A 12473-nucleotide genomic window follows, 5' to 3' on the forward strand; every position below is an offset into this window, starting at 1 on the left:
ACCCTCAATCCTCAGCACCATCACTTCTCAGTCTGTTCTAGAGCGGAGGGCCTCTATGTCTTCCCTGTTAGGTAAGGTCCTGAGGATAGATCTGAGCTCCGAGTCCATCGCCCAGTGCTGCTGGCCCAACCGTTGGGGGGATTCCATGCCCAGCGGGGAGGGTTCCCTTAGAAGTTGCGGGGTGGGTATGGGGGATAACAGCATTGATACATCCACCGCGCTCTGCAAAGGGATCGGGTGAACCTCCTGTACAGGTTGCTTCTGGTCTGTATGAGCAGCTGAGCGGCCGGGTGCCATCTTGGCCGCTCCACGTGTACCGCTGGAGAACATGTCTGGGAGAGATACCGATGAATCCCTGCCGAGCGCGATGCCCTGGAGTGTCCCTACTGTCTCCGACCTCTGGTCATGTGTGTGTTGGCTCTGTCCGCTATAGACAGCCCTTAGGGTAGCCACGGAGAAGCAGAGCTCTCAGAGTTAGCAGCCGCTCAGCCTCATGGACCAGACATGCCCCCTGTCTTCTTTCATTTGTGTCTGCTCTTCTTTCTCATTCTTACACTTTATCTATTTTGTTTCTACAAAACAGCATGCATGGCTGAGACATTTTTTACATTTTAGGTAACACTAATCCTACAGAAAAGCAATGTAATAATTTTATCTGCATATCTTGATCTACAAAATGCTGTATCCTTCCAGCTATCCGTGGTTTGCGTTCCTGTAATATTCCTGTGTGATTCAGTGCAGTGCAATTTTCAACCCATTAATTTCATTGGACTGAATCACATTGGATTGCACCAAAAATGAATGCACTACTTTTCAAAAAATGCACTGCATCGGACTGCATGGTACTGTGGTTCCATAAGATTAGGTGCAGACAAATGCACCGTGTGCATTTCGGGAGTCCATGGTAATACATTGACTCCCGCAACAGATCACACACCCAGTGCATTTCGAACATGGTGCTGGAAACACACATGGAACACAAGTTTCCTGCACCAATTTTAATATATGCATATCTTTTTGCAGATTAAAAAATGTGCATTTATTATTTTTTTATGCTGCAACCTGTAAGGCATTGCACCTGTAATCAGCAGTTTTCCGGTGCAATGCCTGGATCCTTCAGACACTCAGTAAGCTGTCTGTCCTTAGTTATGGCAGGAAGAACCATTGAACTATAAGTTCATTGAAAACTACAAACTGTTGGCTGCAGAGGCCAATGGTAGATGCAGTTCATTCATTCACAGAACTCTGTAAATGAATGACACTGCTCTGTGGGCAGAGTCCAGCATGGCCACATTGTTTTTAAATTCTGACATAGGGTTCAGGGAGAAGATCCCCCACTCACTGTCACAGGGAGGGGGCATCAAGGGAAGAGACATGTATTGTGTTCAAAAGGTGAACTTATCCTTTAAAACCAACACTGATCAGAATGGATTTATTTATCATTATGATTTTGTCTATAGATTGCATGGAAACGAATATACCTTTTTGGAAATATATTACTAAAAAAAGCCTAGTTTGTTATGGTAGGTTAAAGTGTCACTAAAGGCAAAACTCTTTTTTATAGTTTTGGATAGAGTGGAGAGGGATTAGAAAACCTGTCAGTTTTTATTGATGCCTGTGCCCCCGTTAGGGAGATCCACGCTCTATATGTGTCCTATTTACCATTATCAGTAAAAGTAAAAGAAAATCCTGAATTTTGGGTTGATAACAGAACAGGAATAGAGCAGAAATCTTCCAATGAGGACACTAGTTCTGGTGACAGTCTAGGATTCCTTCACTTTGGAGGGATTTTCTTTCACTTCCTGCTTTGGCTATGGAACAGGAAGTGAAGGGAAATCTCCCTAACAGAACACAGAGACTCCCAAAAAACTTTAGTGACACTTTAAAACAAAGTTATCACTTAATAAACAGGTCCAAAGTGGAAATGTAAAAATGGTTCTATTGGATCAGGGATATAGACGGACAAGAGCTAAAATACATTGTAGTTGCATTTTCTGTCCCTTGGTTCCTTCCAGACTCTTCAAACTAACCCACAAATTTATGAACTTATGTGTGAAGGAAATATTGCCTAAAACAGTCTGCTGCTCTATGTCAAGAATCAGGTTACCCTTTTCTTCTTTCAGACTGCAAAAGGAGGATCAGATCAGTGCAGTAGGACAATACAATACAAGTGCTTATTTTATTTTTTGAATATTCAGAACACAATCCCGGTAATGTACAGACATACTAGGTCATACAACATCTTATACACAATACATACAGACTAGATTAAGTATTATACATTTTTTACTGAAATATGCACGGTTGCATCTATATGGTTTATGAACAAATGATTGCTGTGTGTTTCAGATATCGAGTGGTTGTGCCATACCCACCTCAAAGTGAAGCAGAAATTGAGCTGAAAGAAGGAGACATTGTTTTTGTTCACAAGAAGCGAGAAGATGGCTGGTATAAAGGCACGTTACAGAGAAATGGAAGGACAGGGCTATTTCCTGGAAGCTTTGTGGAAAGTTTCTGAAGCCTTCAATTTTTTTTTTGTATTAAAAAGCATCTGAGTAATTATGTGGAATATGAATAGTGGATTATGATGTCCATGGCACAAAAGAATAAGCACAATAAAAGACATCAAAATATAAGGAAGCCTGATAAATATGAGTTGTCATTTTGACTTCCAAAGATACCATTGGACCCTCAGCCTAAAATTTAAAAGAAGATCTTGAGTTTGATGTCCTTCATTGAGAAATGTTTGATTTGAACATTCATTGATATGTTGGAGTAGTGCCTTCCACTTGGAACCACAATTTGAGAAGATGTACATTTTAATCTTGTTTGATCATTGTGATGTATAGAATATAAATGAAATTACTTTAAAGTGAATCTTTTATTATATGCTAACTTATTTGTATACACTGCAGTGTTCTTATTACTTGCCTATGCAAGAGAGATAAGCAATGTAGAAGGGCCAGCAGGCATCAAACATTAATCACCCACCTGATGTAGTGGAAAACATAAAGTGACCAACAATGGGTTTTATCCACAGTTACTCTATAGTAGGAATATATGCACAATGAAGGGCACAAGTTTTTAACGATAAAAAAAGATATTTTACCAATTTATTAAATACTGGTCTTTCTTTTATCACTATAGTGATGGCTCGAATACAATTGTTAAAATGTATGTTTACATGTTGCTTTAAAATGTTCATTTTTGAACATTTATGGCTACTTTGAAATTATTGTGTTACATTTTAAACTTTTTTCTCAGTTATCAATTATTTTGCTGAGAAATGTTTACACGTATATAGAAATGGCCACTTTTTACCCACAGTGCATCAGAAAAGCCACACAAATTACCATTTGCGAAAAAGCAAAACAGTGGGGTTAAAGGACAATTGTACTTTTAGTATAGTTTTCTTTTAATTAAACCCCGCTCACTGAGTACAGTCCACATAGTCAACCCTTTCTTTTCATGTGTGGCCCTGCTTGCCACTGTACAATCCTTGGAAAGGAAAACAGCTTAGCTGGATCCTCTTCATACTGCAAGCCATGACCTTTTTCATTCCTTTGGATTGACCATACTCATGGTGGCCTCCAGCATTCATAGGATAAGGACATGGTGGAGACATTTTCCTTTTAAAGGCTGTGTGGCACTAGCAGAAATGCACAGTGATGATCACACATGCAGGGAGGAAGGTATTTTACAGGCAGTCTGCTGTTTGGGGGGGCACTTAAAGTGTTACTAAACTCACAACAGTAAAATCAGTCTAAATATGCAGTAAAACATACTTGTTACACTCACTGTGAAACCTAAGGGGTTAACCCTCCATACCTTCACATTGTATAAAAAGTCTGTTTGATCCTGTCTTCTCTGATCCTCCTCTCCTTCTGCTGTCCCCCATCCGTCTGCTGATAGTACAGAGCTCTAGAAGTCACTTTGCACATGCTCAGTTTAGTATGTATGGCTAGAGTTTTTTCTTCTTTGGGAGGGTGCATGTGATCAGCACAGGGCCAATCAGCACTGTCCAGACAGAAGGTCAGGGGTTATGCAGCCTTATAGGACAGTCAGAGCAGAATGAAAACTCTTCCTACAAGCTTTAACCAGTGCTCAACTGGACACTGATAGAAGTCACAAGGTTGCTATATACTACTGATGAGAAAAGGTAGTTAGCAGTTTATATTTACCAAAATAATTGCATTTCCATGTTGTGTGTACTGTGGGAAACAGATATAGGGAATACAGGATCCTGGGTTTAGTAACACTTTAATGGACAACTGTACTTAAAGCAATTTTTTTAAAGATTAGTGTTTATTGGTAGTTTGTGATCTTTATTCAAATTCTCCATATTTCAGATTCATATATTTATCTATATATTATTTGTTTATGAAGATGGTTATCTGGAATAAGTTATGTTATATACCTGAAATAAAAAGTGTACTAGTAAAAAGAACACTGCACATCCCTATATGGAAAATATTTGTGTACAGATTGTAAAGTAGTGTGGGAGTATTGTCCTTGTCATTTGCTAGTATGGATTCTGAAGTGGTGTTACAAAAATTGGATACCAGGCTATCTAGGTCTACAGTCACTCAATGCCAGTATATAATAATGACCAGCAAAAAAAAACAAAACATAGGCTCCTTTGGGACATGTTAGTGCAATAATTTTGAAACGTCTGATCCTTAGCAACCAATAAAAATAAGTAGTGAGGTTCACTAAACATGCACTTATAATGGGAGATGTTACAATAAAAATGACAAGAGGTAAGAGATCACCTTGTGAATAGTTGGATTGTTGCACCGCTGACATCCTTATTTCCCTTATTCAACCAACATTCAGATGTGTTGCAGTCATAGAACGAAAGTAATCATTCCCCTTTGTGTGGAGAAAAAGTAACAATTGCTGAATGACCTCATATTCCAGCATATTGAATTGTCTTTTGTGCAATAACTGCTCGCAAGTTCTCAGTAAACCCAATGTGCCCAGCTCTCACAAGTGATGCCAGAATTGATCGTAATATTTGCAAATATCTTTCCTTGTATAACCAGCCTAAAAACAGAAAATATAGGCCTTTGATTATGCTTTGTTCAATGTTGAGCCAAAAGAAATGTAACCACAGCAGTGTTAAAGTAATGTAAAAGGCTAGGTGCACTGAAATGTGACTTTCCAAATTTAGGTTGTGGCCTTTTTGTTTTCTCAAATCCTGCAGGGATCCTAGATGATCATAATGGTCTTTACATTATTTCTTTAAAAAAAAACAATTTAATGTCCACCCTATGCCATTCTTCATCAGACTATTAGGACAAATATCCAGATGGCGTGACATCATTGCTCGGCATATAGGTGAATCACAAGGGCTGATTTACCAAAGGCAAATTTGCTGTTCAATTTGCAAGGAATTCTTCCCTTAGCTCAGTGAATGTGGTAAAAATGTACTTTGCCAAGAATACCCAGTCATGTAGCCCCCCACCTCCCATTTAGTAATCTTGATTTTTTTTTACAAAATCAGTGTGGTATAGACTCCCAATTCAACTCCCTACTGTTAGGTATTTGTGTAACTAACTATTGTCAAATTGGTCAATCACTTTAAACCAGCAAAATTTGCTATGGGGTAGAAAAAGCGATTACAAAGTTTAGCAGTAAAAGTCAATAGCAATCAGATTTGCTAGAAAGCAATAGACCTAAAGCAAAACCTGCTTGTAACCCATACAAAAGTGCAAATATTTGTATTATTTTCTCTATATGCTCTGCTGCTTCCCTAAGTAAGCCTGGTCATCTGGTTATCAATGACTATTATTATCTACATGCCCTAACATTGCTAGTCTAGAGGAAACTCTTTCCAGAATGATTTACTAATGGTTGTAATTGAGACTTTCAGGTTTTAGCTTTTATACAGTGTATTTTGCTAACCTGTAAAACTAAGAGCTTGGAAATTTGTTTTGTGTGGCAAAGGGGATACATAAATTATTTAAACCACCAAATCCATTTATATGGCTTAGGATAATAACGGCTTAAAAAATTACTTTGAATCTCTCAATTTGGGTACATAGTTCACTTGCACAAAAGGAGGGGTATTTTACTACTTTAAAAGGGACACTGTATTTTCTTATGTTTTATTCTTTTTGGTCTAGAGTGTTGTTATATAGAGCATGCCATTAAAAATGGCACACTCATAATGATTTCTCAATTTTATTTGTTTTAAATTGTTTGCAGAGATTCTGTGTGTAATAGTAAACATGGTGAGGAAGTGTTAAATGTCCCTTTAAAGTTTACTGTTTACCTACAATGCATGGAAATAGCAATCCATTTTCATTGGACAGCCATAATGTTTTAGACCATGAATGTGTTGCTTGTGGGTTGGAGGTTTGAACTTACAATGCAAACTTATTTAGAGTGAAGCCCCATGTCATACTGTTTGCACACAGTAATATTGTTCTAATTGTTGTACCATCAATATGGAAAACATTTTGAGAAATGCATTTGCTTTTCAGCAAAAAAATTACCCTTGCAAAATTATTCTGGCAATCTAATAAATTACCGTGTTATTAAATTATATGACTATGCTGTGACTGATGCAAATGACATTGTAAGGTTCTTGACATAGTCCCATTTTATCTAATTGCATAATGTCGAGGGGCATGTAGTAACTGTTGTCCTGCTTGAAATACGAAAGTGCCTTGTCATATGACCTTGACTTTCAGCACATGAACAAACTTGAATAAACAACACACCATTCGTTTCTACAACCAAAAGCTACTGTAGTGGAACTACACACAGCACATTGGAGTTATTGTACTACATTTTATTAATGTGCCATACTTGTAGTACCCAGAAACACATTTTCATCACACAACGTCCCCCCCCCTTTTGTTGCAGCTGATGCAGGAAGCTTTCTAGCCAAGACATTCATAAGACATTTGTGAAATGAAAGGTAAGAACATCAGTCATATAACCTACTAAGGAAGCTTATACATGATTATTTTTTTTCACTTAACCAGTGGGTTGAACAAAAAAAAAAGCTGATTTCCCCATCTACACATTCAATGTGGCTGAAGGAATCCTCCCACTGTGTTATTGTATTCTGCTAGTAGGGAGTTTCCACCACAGGCAGAGTACAATGATCATTGTTGCCAGCTATAGCCAGCAGCACTGATAATTTGGGAAACTCAACAGGCTGGGTGTACACAAATCGATCGATAAATCGACTTTGGTACAATGAGCTAACCAATACATGGATCAAAATTCATCTGGTCCTTACTGAACTGGGCAAATTTCGATCCATGTATGGCCAGTTTAAAGCAAAAGAAAGGATCAGTTTTGTTTCTTCCCCAACCAGGACTGTAATATAAAGCTGAACAACCTACATTTTATATATATATATATATATATATATATATATCTCACAGAAGTGTGTACACCCCTCACATTTTTGTAAATAGTTTATTATATCTTTTCATGTGACAACACTGTAGAAATGACACTTTGCTACAATGCAAAGTAGTGAGTGTACAGCTTGTATAACAGTGTAAATTTGCTGTCCCCTCAAAGTAACTCAACACACAGCCATTAATGTCTAAACAGCTGGCAATAAAAGTGAGTACACCCCTAAGTGAAAATGTCCAAATTGGGCCCAATTAGCCATTTTCCCTCCCCAGTGTCATTTGACTCGTTCGTGTTACAAGGTCTTAGGTGTGAATAGGGAGCAGGTGTGTTAATTTGGTGTTAATGTTCTCATTCTCTCATACTGGTCACTGGAAATTCAACATGGCACCTCATGGCAAAGAACTCCCTGAGGATCTGAAAAAAAGAATTGTTGCTCTACATAAAGATGGCCTAGGCTATAAGAAGATTGCCAAGACCCTGAAATGAAACTGAGCTCCAGCACGGTGGCCAAGACCATACAGTAGTTTAACAGGACAGGTTCCACTCAGAACAGGTGTCGCCATGGTCAACCAATGAAGTTGAGTGCACGTGCTCAGCGTCATATCAGGAGGTTGTCTTTGGGAAATAGACGTATGAGTGCTGCCAGCATTGCTGCAGAAGTTGAAGGGGTGGGGTGTCAGCCTGTCAGTGCTCAGACCATACGCATTAAATTGGTCTGCATGGCTGTCATCCCAGAAGGAAGCCTCTTCTAAAGATGATCCACAAGAAAGCCTGCAACCAGTTTGCTGAAGACAAGCAGACTAAGGACATGGATTACTGGAACCATGTCCTGTGGTCTGATGACACCAAGATAAACTTATTTGGTTCAGATGGTGTCAAGTGTGTGTGGCGGCAACCAGGTGAGGAGTACAAAGACAAGTGTGTCTTGCCTACAGTCGAGCATGGTGGTGGGAGTGTCATGGTCTGGGGCTGCATGAGCGCTGCCGGCACTGAGGGAAACATGAATGCGACATGTACTGTGACATACTGAAGCAGAGCATGATCCCCTCCCTTCAGAGACTGGGCCGCAGGGCAGTATTCCAACATGATAATGACCCCAAACACACCTCCAAGACGACCACTGCCTTGCTAAAGAAGCTGAGGGTAAATTTGATGGACTGGCCAAGCATGTCTCCAGACCTAAACCCTATTGAGCATCTGTGGGGCATCCTCAAATGGAAGGTGGAGGAGCACAAGGTCTCTAACATCCACCAGCTCCATGATGTCATCATGGAGGAGTGGAAGAGGACTCCAGTGGCAACCTGTGAAGCTCTGGTGAACGCCATGCCCAAGAGGGTTAAGGCAGTGCTGGAAAATAATGGTGGCCACACAAAATATTGACACTTTGGGCCATTTGGACATTTTTACTTAGGGGTGTACTCACTTTTATTGCCAGTGGTTTAGACATTAATCGCTGTGTGTTGAGTTATTTTGAAGGGACAGCACATTTACACTGTTATACAAGCTGTACACTCACTACTTTACATTGTAGCAAAGTGTCATTTCTGCAGTGTCACATGAAAAGATATAATAAAATATTTATAAAAATGTGAGGAGTGTACTCACTTCTATGAGATACTGTATATATTATATATATATATCTATAAAACATTTCACACAAAATCAAAAAAAGGCTGAATCAAATACTAATGAAACTTTATTGTTGCATTAGGAATGGAGTGAAGCTAAATATCACTTAAAAAAATACATTTGCCAAAGCAAAAATTGCACAGGTTAAAAAAAAAATCTAAAGTTAAGGTAACAGTGCATGCCAGGTGATATATAAAAAGAAAGGTATTTTTTACACTTATAAGTACACATTAGCATATGCCCCTTAAAACATCCAGCTAAATGCTTTGTATCTCAACCTATTATTTATTTATTTCAGGTACGTATATAGCGCCGTCAATTTACGCATATATATTGTACATTCACATCAGTCCCTAACCCTGAAGGGGTGTACAATCTAAGGTCCCTAACTCACATTCATACATACACATACTAGGGCCAATTTAGACAGGATCCAATTCACCTACCGGCATGTCTTTGGTGTGTGGGAGGAAACTGGAGTACCCAGAGAAAACCCACGCAGGCACAGGGAGAACATGCAAACTCCAGGCAGGTGGTGCCATGGTTGGGATTCAAACCAACGACCCTAGCACTGCCAGACGGAAGTGCTAACCACTAAGCCACTGTGCCATCAGATAGGTACATCAGATAGAGAAGCATAGAGATATTACTGCCACAGTCTGCATGCTGCCAGGTTGTTCGCTATGGCCACTTTTTAACCTGGTATGCACTATCAATGGGATTTAATGGACAGCCTCCTAAATGTTTCCCACAATGGCATGTTTTACACTATGGATGTAGTATTAGGTGTCCCGGTCACAATATATATTCTAAATGTATGGCTCTTCAACCAAACAACAATTTTAAAGTGAGATGAAGGGAACTTACTCCTCCTGCTCCATTTTAACCACTTTGTGCCAGCCGTACACATCTATGCAGCCTCTTAGTGGGTGGGTCTTAATGCTGAGCAGCCACATATATGCAGCCCTGTACAATTTACTGTGCTGAAAGTGAGCTCCCTGCACACTGCCCTCCCAGTAGCCAGTGGCGATCAGTAAGCTCCTGATGCATACTTGCCATTGGGAGCTTTCCGATCATGTAACTGCTCTGACAGCCATGCACAGTGGTCGCATGACCCAAATGCCCACCTCCTGGCATCTAGAAGCTCTTAAAGAGCCGGGAGGCATCGGCACGAGGGTTTAAATAATGCTAAATACAAGGTGATTGGAATGGCAACACTAGCTGCTAAATAAGGGGCAAAAATATAATTGCTCCCAAAGTCCACAGGGATATACATACATCAGTATACCATTCAACAATTTCACTTGCACTGGCCTTGTATAATCTTATATATTTTACAATAAAGAAACCATATTTTAGTAATAGTTCCTCTATCCCACTGGTCATATTACAAATAAAACTTTGAACAGGTTTAAGAAGTTTTATGTGTCGTACATGTTTGTGAATGTGATTAACAACGCCACAATTGACATATCTACATTTTCTATCTAATGTGGATTACTAATCACTTTGACAGCCCAAACATAGTGACACCAGCAGGGGCGGACTGACAACTCATGGGGCCCCCGGGCAATAGGGGATCATAGGGCCCCTGTGTCCTTTCCCAAACTCAAAAAAGCCTATGAAAAAGGTACCAGGGGCATCTCATGGGGCCCCCTATTGACCCTGGGCCCTCGGGCAGTGCCTGAATATCCAAATGGTCAGTCTGCCCCTGGGCACCAGTAGTTCCTCAGAAGCTTGTGTTTGCCAGGGCAATTGGATACCATTTATTGTATGTGGGCTACAACTCCCATTGTCTTGGAACAGATTCATTTATTGTGTTCACTAATATCAATGATTGGCAGCACTTTTTACTGATTTAATGAATGAGAGTTATTTAAAGTTGTCACGATACATACTTCCATAAATGAGAAAACTGCCAGCATGTCAAATGTGGTAAGTATGTAATTAGCGTTGATTGCCATACCTGAAAAAATCAAATATACAATAGACTCTGATTTTAATCCAAGGGATGGAACAAAGCAGCCAATAATCTATAGACTCTGCTGTGCAGTAAAACTTGAGGTGCATAAACTGTAATCAAATTATAAGCACATCAGCAGCTTGCATACCTTAGAAACAGAATATATAATTTTACAGAAGTGCAGATTTTTTTTGTAACTCTAACTCTTTAGTTATGAAAAGCTTTAGTAGTCGATAACGGCCTGAAAAAAAATGGCGCAAGCTGCCCAATACAACCATTCTTGTTCTTTGATCTTTGTGGTTCTTGAAATAAGGACTCTGTTTGGTTGCTAGGGAAATTGCAGACAGTTCTTTTAGACATGTTCAGTAATAACGGCCCACTGTTCTCTAGGGTTAGTTTTGGTTTGAAACCAAAGCTAGGCATCATATAATCATAGTGTGTTCTAGAAAGTGACTGCATAAATCCTTGACAATTGTTATAAGCCGCCCACGCTTGCTCAGCTCATGATAAATAACAAAGCACTTCTTGATCATTATTTTCTGCATTGTAGATACCATTTCCTTTAATATATCCAGAGTTTGGGAAATCTGCATTTGCTTTTTTTTTGTCCGGAGCTAATTTGTATAAAAATTTAAAAAAATTGGTTTGTTTTAAAATACAGTGTTGTAATTTTGTCAAATTGGCATCAAATGAAAATGCACAGTTATAGCCAACTGTTACTTCCCATGCAGTAATTTGTCATTAACCTGGGTATATACTAACTGAAGTGAGTGTGTAAAGGACCCATTGCATTGATTTGAAACCTAAGACCGTGATGTACATACTGTAGATCTCCAAGGACTAATCTTTATGATGATAACAGTTGGAAAAACGTGACAGGATTCCAAATGCTGAATGTGTTTTTGCTGTTTTCTGACCTTGTACTCACTAACTGTAATAGATGAGATTAAATCCCCTCAGAAGTGGATAGAATGGCTCCAATCTAACTGTAGGCTTCAGTTATGTCACCAAACCTACAATTGATCATTACAGTGAAGACAGCTGTTAACGTACATTGACAGTGCACTGCATGCACCATAGCCAAAGCTTACTTACAAAGAAATGTACTTCCAGAGGGGCGGTTCACACTAGGCACAACACAAACTTCCCTAGCACTCAACCATGTGTGTCAAATAAAAGGCTACAATTACAACCTATTTTTTTACAGTTTACTAAAAACAGTGGTATATATATATATATATATATATATATATATATATATATATATATATTCAAACACAGGTGGAAGCCATATACCCATACAAGTTACCTCTGAAAGAGTCATCCTCTTAATCTAATGAGCAATATATAAGTCTGAAGCATGTGTCCCTGTGCTTCAAGGAGGATATTGAAACCTCCAGAAAACCTTTAATAATATACAGGCCCCTGTGCTAGTGTCACGTAGATCAGTAGGCTGTCACTTTACTAAGCCCTCTCACAAAACAAATCAATTGTCAAATGT

General features: G+C 39.1%; 1 protein-coding gene across 2 annotated transcripts in view; it reads left to right on the top strand.

The window, feature by feature from the left end:
* The window catches only part of SH3RF3 (SH3 domain containing ring finger 3), a 565551-nt gene extending 559004 nt beyond the window's left edge, over positions 1-6547 (top strand). For both annotated transcript variants that reach the window (XM_089693335.1, XM_089693336.1), the window contains one exon: positions 2350-6547. In XM_089693335.1, coding sequence (XP_089549461.1) covers positions 2350-2518 — 169 coding nt within the window. In that variant the 3' untranslated portion in view covers positions 2519-6547. The remainder of the gene's footprint in view (positions 1-2349) is intronic.
* Positions 6548-12473: the final 5926 nt, after the last annotated feature.

Source organism: Staurois parvus, unplaced genomic scaffold, assembly GCF_062004578.1.
Source record: "Staurois parvus isolate SC_StPar_1 unplaced genomic scaffold, SC_StPar_1.0 ptg000625l, whole genome shotgun sequence".
NCBI classification, from domain to species: Eukaryota; Metazoa; Chordata; class Amphibia; order Anura; family Ranidae; genus Staurois; species Staurois parvus.